This window comes from Lottia gigantea, assembly GCF_000327385.1.
Source record: "Lottia gigantea unplaced genomic scaffold LOTGIsca_6, whole genome shotgun sequence".
In the NCBI taxonomy this organism is placed as follows: Eukaryota; Metazoa; Mollusca; class Gastropoda; family Lottiidae; genus Lottia; species Lottia gigantea.
In genome coordinates this window covers 5008150-5027561 of record NW_008710049.1, presented here as the reverse complement: position 1 = coordinate 5027561, position 19412 = coordinate 5008150, and the positions used below count along the sequence as shown (strand labels likewise).

The window sequence follows — 19412 nt, the reverse complement described above, 5'->3', positions numbered from 1 at the left end:
CTCCTGATTAACTGGCAGGATTCAAGTAGTTCTTTGATGCGCCGGAGATTTATAGTATTTTTATCAACCTGTTTTCGTATCATGTTTATCATACAGGTAATGTCAAGGGTAGATATATAACATCATAGAGTTATCTAATTTGCGATGTAATAATAAGACATAAACAGGATTTTTAATGTTCTTATCCATGCATAAAATGCCAAGAAAATCATACAACTCTGTGTCAGACAATGTCAAAACAATATCTTAATCTAAAACATACAAAGTAATAGCTTCAAGATCAAATAATAACCCAAGAGACCTCTCATTGCTTAATGAGTATTTTAGTTCGTATTTTGGATATAGTTTATATGTACTTAGTATGTTTCTGATATGTACTATGTATGTATTTTGTATTTTTTTTCGATGTACTTTGTATGTTTCTTATGTGTACTTTGTATGTTTCTTATGTGTACTTTGTATGTACTTTGTATGTATTTTGTATGTTTCTGATATGTACTTTGTATGTATTTTGCATGTTTCTGATTACGTACTTTGTATGTATTTTGTATTTTTTTCGATGTACTTTGTATGTTTCTTATGAATACTTTGTATGTACTTTGTATGTGTTTTGTGTGTAAGGCTACCGTGTATGTATTTTGTATGTTTCCGACGTCAAAGAAACCAAAGAAATGTGATCGAGGAAAGCTTTTTATAGTGGTAATAGAGATAGAAGACATTTTTCTAGAAGACGCTTATATAAAAGCATGATATAAGATCATAAAAGGGCTTAGGTTTATATGAAACGACTTTTCATTAGATATTTAGTGCTTCGGGCACATAAACGTGTTAATGGTAATTTGCGGTTTGTAAAATAAGAAAATTGAAAAGGTACATTAATCTGAATAATTCAAATGGGAAACAGACATATTAAGACTTGAAAGGAAAAATAAAATCACGTTAATCGCTTTATGTCTGTCTGGGGTAGCGTTTAGTGGTAATATTTGTGAAGTACTTATATACTTGTAATCTTATTTATTATGCAATTACAATACAAGCAAAACAATTCCGTCAATCAAAAATTTCGTCCAAAGTATGGCAAAATCAGAGTAAAGAGAAGTATCGCCAGGTGTTTCGAAAAGAGTAAGCTTTGTCTGCTTCGCGCTCGACACCCGCCACTTCAAAATCATGAGATAGATCACTAAAAACCAACTAAAATGTCAGAAACAGATTTATTTTATTTATAAAGGAGTTCTCCATAACGATCATAAAATGTCCTACATGACATTTGAAGATTGTGTGTCAAGTAACTTTGTTTCAGCAGTTATTACCCGACCTACCTCTGGCTAGGAAGTCCTAAGTAGAAAAAGGCTTAGCATAGCGGATGAGTTGTGAAAGTGGTACTTTGTAATTAGTCGAAAACAAAACGAAGAGTGTCGTTTGTTGTCAACATTAATACAGGAAATAAAGACTTAAATCTGTAATCTGATTTGGTATTAAATAAAACCTATAAAAAGATTATTATAACGTTAATGAGTGCACAACAAAGCTTTATCCTTTATATAACTTCGTCTTAGTGCAGAAAGTTCAAATCCGACAAAAGATAGTAAAGATTTCCAATTCCTTGGCCACTAAGGTTCACTTATTAAAAAAGTGTCAATGGTTGTTTTTAATCACCCGAACATCTGGCTTAGAATCAATATTGATAACTGTCACAACAATATTTCAATATTCTTTATTAATCCTATTTCGTCCATTTATATTGTGATATCTGTTTACCTACTTCTTTACACATAACCCTATCTGTATCGGCATGTGAATTTTTGGATATACATATATTATTGCCTCTCTGCCTGTTTGCAGAATGCGTAATTATTGTAGGTCATTATTAAAACGAAGGGGCATAACGAAGTGGAAAATCTACGTTTGAGGGTAATCATTAATCACCGACGCCAGAGGAAGATTCTTCAATATTAGAACACATGGAGCCCGAAATTTAACGGACGTAGGGCGGGGCAGAAAAAGATGCCGACCAGACTTGCATATGGAGACAATGATGACATGAATTTGCACCATATCTATTCTGGTTCTTGTAATTCCATCAAAGCCATTAGATATCATTAGCAGCTTTTCCGATTTTGACGTCATATATGGTTTATATCATAATTACAGAAACCACAGACATATTATGAATAAATAGAATGATATAAATATAGAAGCCGTTATTGCTCTCATACACATTAAAAAGCTAGTCAAATTCTTTGCAACCCGCTTAAGGAACTGGCATAGACTCCTTAAATGTTGTCGAGTCTACCTTTCACAATTTAAAGTATTGAGGTCAATGACATCCCTACATTTGATCATATAATAAGAGACATACCAAAACATCTAAATTACTTGATTTCATATTTTTATCTGTAGAACAGCTCATGTATCTCTTATATAGAGCAAAGGTTTTCTCTCTTATGTAAGGTGTAACCACTGGAACAAATGGTATGGTAACATTGGTCATAAAACGTAATATCATATGTATGTATTCCATATCAGAATAATACACAATTCAGTTTAAGATTCGACAAACAAAATATACGCGTTACGGTCAACTACAAAGTCTGCGTTAAGATATCTCCACCGATTTGTCTCACAGCGAGTAACCATTAACGCCATTAACGTCTGGAAACTTATAACACTTTTTTAACATTTGGCGAGACACATTCATTAGTAACAATCACTATTATTAAAATTACTAGGTTACCTGAAGTTAAAAATTTCTGACTTTCGTAAATGGGACTTTAAAATGGGACGAAATTTTGCAGGTATCTGGAGTTGGTAAGCTAAAGTAGGCAATACTTGTTAAAGTGTATTTATTGTTGCTTTTGGTTGAGTTATTCTGTAACTGTATTAGTCACTCTACGCTTATTTTGTAGAATACCCTTTAACGACACCAGTATGTATTTGGTTGACAAGTTTCAAGTTGCTCCGAGTCTTGAACAGTAAGGCGATAAGCGTGTTATGGATATCAACTATTGTTTCAGCACTAAATGCCAGTGTAAATCGTTAAAATGATAGAGAAGTTAACGGCGGATTAAAAAGGCTATAAACAGGGACATTAAAGTATTGAATATTGCTGTTATCATAACACAGAAACATTTAAAACTATTCCCAATGTTGTTGTCATATCGAGGAATATTAAATTTGAATTAACCTGAGTAACTATCGCCAGGGAATATAAGCTACTGTTATGAATATGATTGGAGAAACGACGAACTTCCATCAAGGAGTAGGAATTTTTATATTCGTGTCTCTTTAAAGGAATACTACCTCCTAGAATGGACTTAAAATTCAGTCTCAAATTTGGTCAAAACAGATGTCATGATTAATGAATGGAATCTCTACATTATATTCGTTAAACTTAGTAACGCTCCTAAGCGTGTTTCAAATTACTTAGTTAAATGGATAATTACCTTAGTTTCGTAGATGTATTAGATTATAGAGGGATTCTGTTGTATAGGTTTGACATCAGATAAGTCCACTTACAAACAAAGACTCATTTTCGGCAAGTTAAAAAATTTCAATTTTTTTTAGTAAAGAGATAGTATACATTTAAGCTGGTTGTGAAAATATCTTAAAATGATATAATAATATAGAATGTACACTCTTAGCGGAAAGAACTTGTTCAGAAATAGTTCAACATAAAAAAAAAACATAGAAGTTAAAATCGATTGCGAGGTAATTATAATGGCGGCCCGACTGAACTTCAATCAGCGTGAAATTAGAGTGAAATTATTGAATATCAGAATTAAAAAGTTAAGTTTATTTATTGCAGGAACAACTCGACATATAAACTCAGATTTTGGAGTTACTGTCTATAAAGAGGACAAACAAACTAAATATAAGAAACATGTTTGGGTATAAATTTATCACAGGCAAGTTTTTACTATTAATAATATTCAGTCTAATTAAAATTAAACCAAACTTTCGTTCCGTTTTTAATAAGTTTTTATTTTTGATATAGCCAATTCAGTTAGGGTCTAAAGACTGGCCACTTAAACATTTGTCAAAATAACCTTTTGACCTAATCTGATGACATCTTCTTTAATCAATCAAATTCCTTCACACTTTCACAAAATACCAGTGCTGGAGAAGGTAGAAATTTGATTGGTTAAGCAAAAGGTCAAAAGATCATTTTCACGAATGTTTAAGAAGCCCGTCTTTAAACCTAATCGTAAATAAGTCGGTCATAAGCTGGCGAATAAATCGGACTTCTTTTAAAATATTAGGTCATGTGACAATAGCTCAATTTTCGTCTCCGTCGTTGACATCTGACTCAGACACTCTGACACTCAGACTTCTGTCTTCGTCGAAGATTGTCTTCAAGGCAGATAACTAACATATGACGAACTATTTTTTGTAACGCGGATGCAACTTTCAGCTAACAATTAAAGAAGATTTTCTTCCAACTGCATACAAGGTCATTGTCAAACAATGGCCGCCGTAAATACGAATGTCTGTACACCCTAACTGAAGTGGCTATATCAAAAATAAAAGCTAATAAATAACAGAACGAAAGTTTGGTTTAGTTTAAGTTTATCTTTAGCATCACAAAGGGGAAACGTTGCTACATTATCAATCAAGCGATAGTTTTACCAATGCTTGAAGTTCTATAAAGATACAATAATACAACAGTAGACTGTGCTGGACACGTAATTGTTGGATAACCCCTTAATCATTGATATTTTATGTATGCTTGATTTTAGCATTAAGAGGTATCCATTTTTTACATTTTTAATAAAGTCTTTACTCTCAAACCTGTCTCATCTTTTAGTGAAATAGAAATTAATCGATAGTACAGCAGTTGAAAGCTATCTGGAATATATCCCATAGTCACAACTGATGATAATCCAGACGGTGCCTAGTGTTTCTATAAACAGGCAATAGTACTACAGCGAACCATATGTTATGGAATGTAACTCGGAGATAAATGATAACGGATGTTATACATGACACAGTGACACACAAGAAGACAACAGTGGAACACCCCTAGAATTTACCCCACAGTGATCGATATTTTACAGTTCTGAAATCTTCAAGAAAGTGATATGAACATGTCCAAAAATCTATCCCATGGCAGCAACGTCCATGCTTAAGAAAGATATACCTTTAATACAACAGAGTTTTCTTCTTCTGTCAACTAACCACGAGATCAATCTATATTATTCTTCATTCAGCCTTCATTCCTAACAGCGTCTATTAGCGTGGTCTATTCTATATGTTGAGCGAATTTATGGCGCATTGCTATTGGTTTTTATTATTAAATGATCAGCGAAATGATAACCAGGGTAATTTAGCAATCCGATTTGAATTAACATTTTGACCCTATTATTGATGTTTTAACGTCAGTTAATGGATATGGAATAGGAAGTTTTGAGCTAAACACCACCAGACTCTGTGAACAAGTTATTTCTTATGATTTGAAGTGCAGATGTAAACTTTTTGATTGTTCATTCGTCATATACTGAAGAGTCAAAGGCGTCAAACAGGATATTTTAAATGGATATGGAATAGGAAGTAGTGCTCGGAAAACTCCCGGATTCAAATTATTTCTTTTTAATTTTCCGGATACCGTTTAATTCCAATTAATTATTAGTGCAAAAATAAACTTCTGACAAATTTGTAAAAGTGTAATTTAATGAACATGTAGAGTCGTCAAACTGTATCAAGATCTTGATTCGATACTTTCTATCTAAAAAGTTATAAATTCGTTACATAAAAATACAAGTATCGGACGCATTGACCAGGTTTGTACTGGGTATTGTTTCAGATGTTTTATTGGAAGTGACTTCAGAGATAATACGTTATTACTATAAGCAAGAGGCTAGAACGAGGGGAATTACTGGTATTTCTGATTGAAGGAAACTTATCAGTGAATCTTCCTGCATGTTTCATTACAGTAAATACGATTGGAATTCTGTTATGTCTGTTTTGTGATAAATTTGAAGTTATTTGCCATCAATTTGTTATTTTGTTATTTGCTTGCCTCGCTTGAGAGATTTGGAACTAAATTATGAACCAATTTGGTTATATCAGTTTTATGATAAATTGGAATATTATTGTAAATGACTTGCCATTGATCTGTAAAAACTGTGTGAAATTATTGTCTTATTCGCTTTTTAGAATCTTGCATAAGAACCTGTTGAGTTAAGTGAAATAAACAAATTGCCTGGAGATATTTTAGATGATAAGGTCATAAAAGACTTGTTAACTGTTTATGGGTTGTTTATGGTTGAAATAGGAATATTGAATAACATGTTTATTCACAGAACATCCGGGTGCTATTTTCAGTATTAGTAATCAATAAGCTCTTGCTTAATGGAACACTTTTTTTTTATTCTATATCAGGAATTCTTACCAACAGCATTATAAATAAACTTTCCAGGTGCAATTTCAGCATTTACCTGACCAACTCGCTATAGCGTAATTGGCCATTATTTTGATGTAAATTAAAGGCGTGTGATTAATTCATTACAGCCTTGTTGAACGTTTAAGGTACTATTTCGACTTATCTGTTACCAATTCGTACTAACGTAGTGCTTCCTTGATGTTAATTTTTATGAATGTGTTACCAGTTGTTACAACACAAAGTTCAACATGCTAACTTAGCATAGTTTGCAAACGACGAAGGAATAGCTTAATGGATAATTCTACTTCAACTTCAAGAGACTTTTGAAAAATCAAATTCGTTCTAGTGAAATCAATTTTCTAAGAATATTGCCTAACAAAAGGCATGAACACATTAATCGCTATTTTTTCTAACTAGATGATTTATAATACCCAGCTGGTAGGGATTTAGTTTGTAGAGTTATATAAGCTATTGATTGGTATTATCATTGATTGTTACCTTCTGACTGACCATGCAGTTACACTTACACTGAAAAATGGCCAACGAATCGCGGAATGAAATCATGTGTTTACAAATCATAAACCCCTTTTCTTAAAATGGAGGGGAATATTTCCTACAACGAACATTCCAATAAGGATATAACTTTGTACCATTCTTTTTGGTTGAACCATGGGGATTATGACGATACGAATGTTACAGGGGGAGCTTTCTGGCACCCCCACTGGCGGAAGTGGCCTCCCATAGATGAATTTGCCAGTATTATAGCAGCTATTTCGATGATTGTAGTATTTTTTATTGGAACAGCCGGGAATTCTACTGTTATTTATCTTTTTGCAAGGTAAGACTATTTCTTGTTTTCAAACTTTAATTGTTGCTAACCTAGAAAGATCTCATGTAGGTAGATTTCTATTTTTATCTTCATCAAAGAGTCTAATTATACTATTAAAAATATTTAGAATTACGGCGTCTACGTTGTGTAGGTACTTAAAAAGTCTGTAGAAATAGCAATTGCACTTATAGTTCTTCACACTTCGGAAACTTCAAAGGAACCCTTCCCGAGTGATGTATTTATCACATTGTAACTATTTAACCATAAGTTGCTATCTCTAGGGGTTGGTGACTGCAGGTCCATAGCTACAATGCCCCCATAAAATTCTGACAACCGACAAATTCTATTACCGTTTTGACTATTAAAATTTGTTACCGTTTTGACATGTTACCGTTTTAAATGGATACCCAACTAAACACCATTCACCATTTCCCCATATATTACTTGCCCCTACGAACAATCAAGTCTGGCTACGGGCCTGGGTGTCTGTTATAATATTATCAAGGTAGCGTACTGAATATTTTTATGAACACAATGTTCATACCAGAAGGTCCAACGAACCATGATTATTGAAGACAATGGTACCCGACCTCGGGCATAGCACCACCTGGGGCATTAGCAAACACCACATGGCTACTTATCCTGGGCGATCACATGAACATACGGTTCGATGTCCCTTCAGTTATTTTATGCGACACAGTTGGGAGTAGCCAACATGTTCAGTAATGATACACCTTTGATTGTACAGTCCCTTATTAGAACTCGAATGGCAAGTTGATACTAATTTCCATTACCTGAGAGAAGACAATTAAGGAGAAAACTGACATCTCACTTGTATTAAACATCTACATTTACCTCGCGTTTAAATGTATTTTATTTCGTATCGTGGACGTATCGCTTTGAATTGGATACTTGAATTTAATGGTATATGTTTCTCTTCTGTCGACACGTACTAAAAGAAAGTTTTGGAAAAAGAAAGATAATTTGTGATTTCTTATCACTAAATGCATGCAATACATTAAATACATAAAATATTGCCTCAAAACCCATATACATGTAGATATATATTGAGTGACAACTAAGTGAAACAAGCGTACACAACACTTGCTTGTGTTATTTTAGACAACCTATCTCTACTTGACTTACACCTAAAACTGCATCATCAATGTAAAATTAACAGCATATTGATCTTTGATCAAAGTCTGTGTAGGTGTTGCTTACAATGCAGGACTTACTCATGCTTCTGGATCATCTGATACCACTGAGTTTATTTTCGCCGGTTTTGCCAACCATGTTTTATACTTAACTATTGCTACATTAAAAAATGAGATGTAAGACTGAAAAAATGGTAATGCGTGTCTTTTACAATAGCGAATATGGCAACATTTTTTCATTCAGTTAAGTCAGGCAAAAAATATATTTTTTATCAGTTAATCCGACGAGTCTGAATCTGTTCTCCTCCGATCTGGAAATTTGATTTTTACTCAAAGACTCAGAATATGTCAATTTCCTTTGTCTTGAGGCATGTTATTGTTCTATTGTCTTTTTAAGGAAGACTTTTCGGATATGTAGGCTTATTGTGAGGATTTTAACTCTGAATAAAACATTTTTCCATTTGTCGTAAGGTATGTTATTTTCTGTCTGCCTATTGAATAAGGATGTTTCTGTTCTGTATAGACGTTTTGTGAAGGTTTTTGGTTGAATAAATCATATTCCTTTGTCACGAGGCACGTTATTTTTCTGTCTTGCTTATTAAAAAATACAATTCTGTTGTGTGAACATGTCGCAAGATCGCTGGAAACAAAACATTCTGAACATATCGTCATTAGCTAAAAATACTATATTTTTTTCTTTTCTCTTTTTAACGTGCACAACCTGCATTGGGGCAAGATCAGATATTAAACGGGTAGATGGGTTTTTTTTTTACCTATCATACCTTATTCACAGAAACGGTTTTTTAGCTGAGCAAATCAGTAATAGTGTTCACAGCTTACCGTCGAAATTTGAGCCTTCAAATCCACGTGTGTCCAGAATTTACTGTGTTTGAATGGTAAAATGACAACAATATGTAGAAAAGACATATATAGGAATACTGAGTAAAATTCATATTTTGAAGTATTATTAAAGGAATTATGCGATTTTTGTACATTTCTAGTACTTCTAAAGACTATTTACATATATTCTAGACTATAATCAACCCTCAAAAATGCTGCATCTGCCCCATGAAGATGAATGTTTGGTGGAGATAAAAATTAAAATTTTTTTTAAATGGATTGAGGTGTTGATAAGTACTCACCAGACATACCGTTTAGTGCCGAGTTATGTTTGAATAAATATTAACTTTATTTTCCAAGAGGTTGGGAAGAGGGATCTTAATTAAATGTCACGGTTTAAGTACTGGGCTTGAAAATGATAAACCGCTGTAAAGTTCATTTTAGTATAACTTTGGTATAATTTTTTTATATTTTCTTCACTCGGTACTAACGAAATAACCAACAGAACCAATCATTTTATAAAACGACTTGTAATAAATTTCACACCTTGTTCTTGTTTGTCGTATAAGCCTGAAAGTAATGTTTGCTTGCTATACGCTTCTTTTGATTTCAAAAATGAGAAATAGGGTGGTGGTAATGGGAGCTGGGGGTGGTATTGGTCTTCACTTTTCAGTCTCTCTGCACTATGCGAGAGTCCACAACTAACATTTTTTTGCATTCCTGTATTGACGCTTTGTCATACAAATGTTTTTTGTGACATGTGGTTTCGCTCTTTTCATTCTAGGCGAATTTCAATAAACTCCGCATCTTCAATACCATCAAGAAAATACGAAACAAACATACAGAAAGATAGACGTGTTACTTTTGTGAATCTGTAATCTGCAAATTCATGAAGATTGTAATGAGGAATATTTGAAAATCAGCTTTCTCTTTATCTTGACTATCTCGTCATTAGTTTGTGTAAGCTTTATCTCTTGTATAAGAAATAATCTGTAACCTAAGATATAATTATAAGTATATAATAATTAATAATGTTTATAATACAAACAGTACCTGTTAATCATAGCAAATCGCACTATTGGCTAGTATAATTGTATAACGCAATATAATGTATTGAAATAACTCACTGACGTAGGTTAACTAAAATATGACAGAGGTGACAAGATAGATGATTTTGATACCGATAAGTTTAATCTATTTTCAAACCGTTCCGTTATAAAATAGAATAAAAACAATACAGTTAGTCGTTATCTTAAATCGTCCAAAAATACAGAAATCCGTTTTATAAAGGGAAAGATTCGCCATTGTCGGTGTCTTGAATATAACGTGAATCGCCTTCATAACTACACAAATGCACAATGCCTTCAAAAATATCTTAAAACTAGGAATTTCATTTTTCACTTTTCTATATAAGACTCAAGTCGTTATTTTAATATTTGAACGCGAATAATTCTGGACACACATTGATTTGAAGGCTGAGATTTCGGCGGTGAAATGATTACCATTTTTGTTTTTGTTACAATAGTACAATTGGTTTAACGAATGGCGAATCTGTCTCTTGAATCAAACGTTGTTGGTTCCACTAAAGCTTTGAAGCATACAAAAAATTTCGGGAAAATGAAATGAAATAAATGGAGGTTTACGTCCATATCATCTGCAAAACTTTCGAATGTTTTATCAACAAGATAAATGGTTTCATATCAGATGAGAATCTGGTTTAATCTGTAAGGGATTATTATAATCCGTGACAGGTATGGACAGACACAATTATTATTATTGATATATATTTCTAGATGTTTAATAACTTTTAACGTTTCAATGTGTCTCGCTGTGACTTGTATACAATGGCTACTGGAATAAGAATCGATTTGAGCTATTTTAGATTGAAACAAGTTTAGACTCACGCCAGTTTTAATCATCAATATCGTTACCTTTCATACATGCACATAAGGATGATAATAACAGATTTGAATAGAAGGCTTGGAATGGAAGAGGAATCGTTACAGGCCCGTAGCCAACCCAGTAATTCTTAGGGGCAAACGTCTAATTGAGGGAGTGGGGTGGTTTAGAGTGCATGAAGCGCCTGTCGGGGGAATCGTTGTGAGAACTAAACAGTCGGAAACGCGATTTCCTGACATTTCCCGTCGAGTTTAAGGTTCAAGATGTTTTATTTTAAAACAGTTTTATTTTCTTGCAAATACTAGCTTACTTGTTTAACCACATACGTAATAATGATGATTATTTATTGCTTGTCTGTAATATATTATACGTATGCTTTTTTTTTACAGAAAAACGTTACACAAATACGCCCAAGTGTATTATTATAACAAAACACCATTCTTTCTAAACCTAAACCTCTTTCATGTCTCTAAGACCGATATTCTAAGAAACGCCAGAAAGCGGAATGTGTTTTTTTCTCGCTCTACTGTTTCTTCTTCATTCGACTAACTCATTCTACTGTTATATACCTTATTAAGGTAATGAATAACTTATAGGATTAATGCCAGGGAATTCAATTGATTTCTATGCTCTCTTGCTTTCATGTAACAACAAAGTGATTTTACTTAGATCCAATTAATGCCATATCTATATTCCATTATTGGCGGAGCGGAATAACAGATTAGGGAGTAAGTGAACGCCCGAGATGTCATTAACTTTCAAGGCGAGGACCTTAAAGAGTGGATTTTTTTTTGTCGACCTTTTCTCACCTTTATGTAGTCGAGTACTTTACATGACAACAACCATCTCCTCAATATACAGTGTACTGTGTTTAGTGTTGCATAAACGAGAGATATTACATAAGGGATAGTTTTCCGTGTCCGACGATGACGCAACTTTGCTTATGGTGCACACAACAATTTGACTATGCAGCAGCACGAAGTCTGACAATATAGCATCTGGTAATATACGTAATTCTAAATGATGTTTTTATTGCTGCTGGCTACAGCTAAGGCATCACCTTTGGTGGCTGTGGCTAGCTTGACATACAACCAGCTGGTTATCGCAACTTTGAGCAAAAAATACCTTTCGCACTTAGTGATGGTGAATAATTCTCTCCGACTAAGACTGACCTGTTCCATAACCAAGAATAGTGGACTTCTAATGCAAATTGCTAAATTGGTTGCAAAGGAATTTATTAACAAAAAAGACCAATGATGAATTTCAACATTTCAATCCAGATAAATTAAAATACAACAAGACAAGTGAAAAGTTTAAATTAGATTCCAAATTCTAGAATTACAGACTGTAAAAAAATTACAAATCATGGCAATGGCTTTTGTCATGAATGAAGAAGATCGTGGTCATATTCAGAGCAAGTGAACTTCGTTTGGCATTAATAATAAATCTGTAGTGGTTAACATATGTTCCACCAGCACACACGATGAAGGAATTCAGTGAGTGAGAATTTGGAATGGTTCTTATCATATCGACCAGCGGGGGCTTTTCATCATCCCAGGTGACACCTGGCGAGCGCCGGTGGAAGTAACACGGTGGCGACTGGCCCGCAGATTGTCAGCGGATCACAGAGGCCAGTGTCAAGGTCAATGCCACCCTACGCCTAGATGTTAATACAGTGAACATGTACATATAATCATTGCTAATGAATATAAATTATCACTCGCCTCCGCCGGATTCTGTTTATTATCCAAGAAACTCTGCTAATGCCCGGTAATAAACTGGTCCGACCAGACTCTAGTTTGAAGGTCAATGCCACCCTTATTTTTGCTAATAGATATAACTTAGCACACGCCTCCGCTGCTTCCTGTTTATTAAACACTCTTTTGGTGCTAATTAATCAACTGATCGACCAGAGGCGAGTGTCAAGGTCATGGGTTAGATGATATTTGACCATGATTAATTAACAAAGAGAATTAATAGAATATATATGTAACCTGAGTTAATATAATATATATTCAATTAACAAGTAAGGACATGTTTCCCTAAAAGTAATGAGAGTATTGAAAACCATTTGGTTGTTTGCATGAGAACAAATATGAAACAGCACGTTACAGAGACATCTAATCATGAAAAACAAAGAGACAACAAAATCACAAAAACAGAGACCTTAAAAAGAAAAGCAGTAAGCTATGTCATCTTGAAAAGGCCATGAACCTAAAATAAATCCGACAGCAGGAAGTATACCGATATTTCCACCACTAAACCTTCATCTTCGACTTCCAAACGTCCTCATGGTAGCTGCAGAGCACATGGGTTCGATTCCAATGCGAGAGATACCCGAGACCTCTTAACCTGGTTTCCCCTATCAGTAATGGAAAGCTTTGAAAAACATCTGGTCGTTTGGTTGAGAAAAGGAGAAGAGCACGTTACAGAGACCTTACATAGAAAAGTAGAAGGTTATGTCATTTTTAGCTGAAGAGGGCTACCAGCCGTTGTAATAAGCCTCCAGATGGTAGTCAGATATTCCTGCTGTTGATGCTTAATTACCTCCCTTGAAGTAACCTAATTTCTTTTTTCACCAACTCTTGAGCGCATTACAGTGGTCCTTTCTAGAACCTGATTTCGTTGACTGAATTAAAATCTAGATTTAATGGATGATTTCATCGGAATGAAAAATAAAGTTGATTATTGGTGAATTAAGAGGTATTTAGAGCGGATTAACTTGTTTGTAAACCACTGAAGGCCACCCTCCCTAGAACTTCAAATCAAATCTAATAAATTAAGTCAAGAGAAGGAAGGAGAATAATTATATTAATCTCTCGTCATATAAATACTTCCTTTTATCCTCTCCACATTAATTATGTACATTTGTAGTTCAGAAATAGGTAAATAATAATTATCAAATAATAATCATAGGATTTAGACAAGACTATCCTTGAAATAACGTTCATGCCGCCACATCAGAAGTAGTAGATGTTCAAACAGACTGATTTGACTTTTTCTACTTTGACTTTTATGACGTCTTTTCGATCATCCTTCAAAATAGCTATGTTGTTTAACAGCAACATCCATTAACAGTGTGAAATGATGGTTGTGTTACTTATATTCATATCAACTGGCGGGACAAGGGATTTTCATTTCTGATATACAGACACCTGATATCAGTCTATGAATGGGTTTGTCATCTGAGTTTCATTGTGACAGATTTATATAAGGTGTGGATTACGAATATATTGTTGTATTATTTCATGTTTGAAGTAGTAATAAAATATTGTTTAAACTGTTATTATCGGCATAGTTCATATTTAATAATGTGTTGTTAATAGATTTATTGTTTACTATAATATATATTAATGTGATTTTTTCTTCAATTGAGCTTAGATGTTAAATAACAACTTATCCAATTGCTTAACTTAACCCATCTGCACCCCCACCTTTGGTTACGCCACTGTACTTGCTGTCTTTTTAATGCTGGTTATGTAAGTTTGCATATCATCAACTAAGACAGAAATAACATTCAAAAAGCCATAGCCATGTCATACACTATGCATTAAGGGTGATAAGAACAGGTATCACCTTTTCAAATACTGGATCTTACTTATATACATGGCATCAATAAATAGGATAAAACACTGTAAATAATGTTTAGCAATTTCTTTCGTGTAACAATATCTGCATATGGACTTTTTTCTGTCTCCTCTCGGACTTCTTCTGAAGGTATATACATATCCGCATTGTAGGCTTGTCTATTTGACAGAACTATTTTTTTTAGAAATGTTGAATTCGATACGGTGTCAGTGGTATCTCATCTCCATTACCCTTAGCCTTCCACTCCTACAGATTATGTCCTAAATAATAGAAAGTCCGGAAAACGTCTGGATATATTCAAATGACACTTTTATAGCTACTTTTCCCAAGGGATAAAATAAGATCAGCAATAAATCTCTTTTTATCAATCAGACTACTATTTTCATCACGAAAATAGGGCCTCAGATGGACCTTGAGACTGGTAGAATCCGGAAGCAATTGCATTTTAAATGAACACTATCAAATGAAGGTACCTGATTGAATCTGACTGATCACTGTACTGGGTCAAGATGATCGTCAGCCATTTGTCACAGTTGCTTTTATTCTACTTCTTCCAACACAAATTGGATCTCATCGTCGACCCGAACCGTCAGATTCTACTGGTATCCTCGCGTATTTCTTAAGAGTCGTCGAATTTCTCAATATAAACGCTCATGTCGACTACATCCTCGCTACCAGGATACAGTAACAAGGCATAAACTGCTCATATAAAAACTGCTTTGATGGTGTTCGAGGAATTGTAACCATATAAATGAATATACATTTAATGAATACGGTCTATGGATGTGGACAGGCAGTGTATTGATACATGGATATAATGTAAATGACAATATGGTTGTAGACTGTTTCATTTAAAGCATTTAAGCTTGATAACATTGTTGTTATATGTACATTAAGTATACTCTACTTGTAAATCATATAATTAATGATTCTTAACTATTCTTGTCCATGAACTTCTACTTGGTCAACAAGTCTTTATGTAAACATTGTTTATTATTTTGTAAAATCTCGGGAGATTTGGGATTCCATATATCTTAAAATCTGTTGATTTATCTGTGTATTTATACAGCCAATTATATTAAATGTCTCTGATCACGTCCCTATACGAGAGGATATAGGACCCACTCTAGCAAAACAGGACCCACTCTAGCAAAACATTTTATGCTAATGCTAATGATTGTATACGAATGTAGTCTGTGCTATTTTTAGAAATCCTCTCCTTACAACCAAACCTAACTTCTAGTCGACATCACGAAAACACATCAATTAAAGAATTCAGTTTCGGCGAAGTCCTTTTTGAAGGAATTGAACTTCTGTTGTAAGTTTATTTTCATCCTGGGTAAAATTGGTAGGTCTCTCTGGTTGGATGGCCCCCTTCTCCCCAAACGACCTCTTTGACGAAATTGTTGGCTTTTGAGGCTTGACGTATGGATTTCGATTAGGATAAATAAATATCGAGTTTATCCTTGAGGTAACACATAATTAATATGGCATTTACATAGCCTAATGATACATTATAACTTGCTCTGATTTCCTGAAGACTTGTACTAAAACAATAATTAGTATCTCACAACTCATTATACTGACCTGATCGTCCTTGGTCTAAATCTACTGATAATGGTTATATTTATAGAGAAGCCAAGTGACAACTGTCTGGAGAAAATGACAGTAGATCAAACAGTATAACATTCAATAAAATATTTTCATTGGTAGCTGTTTTGGAACAGGATGTGATCTAAAAATATATTTTTCAACAAATTTGTGAATCTCACGTTTCTATATTTCATTCTGCTATAATTCATCCTGTTATTGTTATACTTCTTTCTGTTATACTTCTTCATTCTGTCATTCTTCTTCGTTCTGTCATACTTCTTTTTTCTGTTATAGTTCATTCTGTTATACTTCATTATGTTATACTTCTCCATTCTGTTATACTTCATATTGTTTTACTTCATTCTGTTGTACTTCTTCTTTCTGTTATACTTCTTCTTTCTGTTATACTTCTTCATTCTGTTGTACTTCGTCATTCTGTTATACTTCGTCATTCTGTTATACTTCTTCATTGTGTTGTACTTCTTCATTCTGTTTTACTTCATTCTGTTCTACTTTTTCATTCTGTTCTACTTTTTCATTTTGTTATACTTCTTCATTCTGTTATACTTCTTCATTCTGTTGTAGTTCATCATTCTGTTGTACTTCTTCATTCTGTTATACTTCTTCATTCTGTTCTTCTGTTATACTTCTTCATTCTGTTATACTTCATTCTGTTATACTTTCAAGCTGTTCTGATGAAAAACTCCGATAAGAAAATAATTTGTTTAAAGATTACATTGATGTTATTTTACTCGGCGATCAATGATTTTCTGTCGGTATCAATATGATCTAGTACTAATTCCCACCACAATTGTCTTGACATTATAAGAGATTGTTATGTTTTATTGGTAGAATCTTAATATCGTACTAGGAACATAAAGCCATAATTCATTTCGTAGATAAGACGATATCACGTCCCAATATCTAGAAATTGTGGAATCTGGAATGATTTTTTTCTGTTAAATATTTGGCTATTCAAGACCAAATATAAGAAGTATAACTCCTAATTGTAGAAATACTACACTTATGATAATTCAATCGTGAGGGTCATGAGGGCTGTTTTATATAATGGCTCTAGCTAGGTGTAAAACGAAATTAAGCGATAAGGTCATTGAATAGGAATGGAATATATTTTATTTATATAAAAACAACAGATATATCTAGTCTGCCGTAACTATAGAAAACCTTTTTTTAAATTACGGCGCCATAATATGATGACTAGTTTAGGGCAAGGTGGGGATGGCCATATCTTGCATTTTCTTGAATAGAGTGCAGTTGCCTTTAGGGTCCTTATAAGGGTTTGGAACAGTTTTTACTGTATAAAATAAAGATATGTGCAGTAATTATTCCAAATAGCGTCTGCCGTAACTCTATGACTTCCTCCTGCGAAGCGTTACTGACACCTGCTAGATGACGGTATATATACTTATTGACTAAATTTTACTGTGATTGTCTACAGGGATATTGGATTTAATTATATTCTCTTTAACAGCCTTCTTAGTAGTTGCATATCGTTATCGTCGCTATAGAAAAAGAGATGGGTATTGTCGCTGTCCGTGGTTTAATCTTGCACGGTTGCTCATCAAGATGGATAGGGGCTCGTGGACTATTTGGGTTGGGACACCTCCCAGGAATTTGATCTCCTGCATTCTTAGTCCTTGGTTTGGTCCCAGCATAAGTTTTGAACCATTTTATATTGTGTGTTAACCTTTTAAATACTTACTTTTTGGTTTCTTTTTTATTTTTCTGTTTAGGTGCTAAGGGCTGGGGACCGTGGACTTGGTTCAACCGTAACCTTACCCTCCACGATTAAGTATGTATATTAACTGTGATTTACTAATTCTATATTGGATTCAATATACATAGGAGATTCTCTGTGATCTATGAGCCAATATAGCATTATTATTGGTCCAGTAATATATCAAGTAGGTTATTAAAGAACATTATCTAATATTGGTTATTGGTTAGTTGAACTAGTAGTCCACCATTCAAAATTTCAATTCCAGGAACGACTGTAGCAAGGTCAGTTGGAACTTATGAATTGTTACATTTGTTTGATTACGTCGAACAAATGGTGATCGTGAATTCTTATGTTGGTCGGCATGTGAAAGTGTGAAAGACGGGTGACCTTGAATAAATCATCCACCCTCATTATTTAAGTCTATTCAATTTTAAATGTATACGAATAATCTGGAAAGACCTTTGACCTAGGACAAGCTGGTTGAAAGGCTCCAAGTGAACCTTAGTTGTTTGTTAACCTTGCAAAAAATGTTTGTTTTCTTTCATTTCTCCCACATCTAATGTAAAGGGAACTGAAAAAAGGTCTTAACTTACACCATGGTTTTTGCTTAATTCCAGGATAACCGGACGGCGGGACTACATATACATTCATTTCTTTATAAAGGACTATTAAATATCGAGTAGTATCCTGTTACTTGGCTGGTTTCTAAAACCTTATTTGTATTCTGAAAAATATATATATATATATATAGTTGAAGTAAATAACATATTGTTTACACACAACCACACAATTATTGATCTATGGATGAATGAAAGATTATGGCACCACCGAACTAACATTTCTAAATTTCTAAATCAGTAGTCATTTACAAATAGTAAATAATTCTACTATTTACATATAAATGTATATGTCATGTTTAAAATGTGTAGATTAACCTTCAACAATGACTGTAATAGTATAATGAGTAATGTAAGTTATAAATGAAATATTTATATGAATATGAATAATTACCACTATTTCATCTGCTGTTTGGTGAGATTGTTTTCAAGTGATTTATTCATTTATACACCATTTAGTTTAAACAGAATATGATAGTCTTATAAATAATAACAGATTATTGTTATAGAAGTAATAATGAGAAAGATTAATGTATCGACTGAGAGTTAGACACACTGTTTTAACAGGTCCAAAGGAAGTTAACTCAAGCCAGCTAAACTTCCGGCAGGGATAAAAAGATGGGCGTCTGTATAGACATTTCTGAGCAGTTAGTCTTCAACGAGTCCTAACTGTTCTCGGATTGTAACTTCTTGCGGGTGGTCAACAACGAGAGTTAAAAATACAGGACAGGATGTGCCAGCTTTTAGTTTTTGACAGAATATTTTTCAAAAT

At 33.7% G+C, this 19412-nt stretch overlaps 1 protein-coding gene across 1 annotated transcript in view; it reads left to right on the top strand.

The window, feature by feature from the left end:
• Positions 1-6975: 6975 nt before the first annotated feature.
• LOTGIDRAFT_154846 (hypothetical protein) overlaps positions 6976-19412 on the top strand; it is a gene marked incomplete at both ends in the record, with an annotated part of 31651 nt that continues 19214 nt past the window's right edge. Inside the window, one exon of the mRNA XM_009064046.1 lies at positions 6976-7217. Coding sequence (XP_009062294.1) covers positions 6976-7217 — 242 coding nt within the window. The remainder of the gene's footprint in view (positions 7218-19412) is intronic.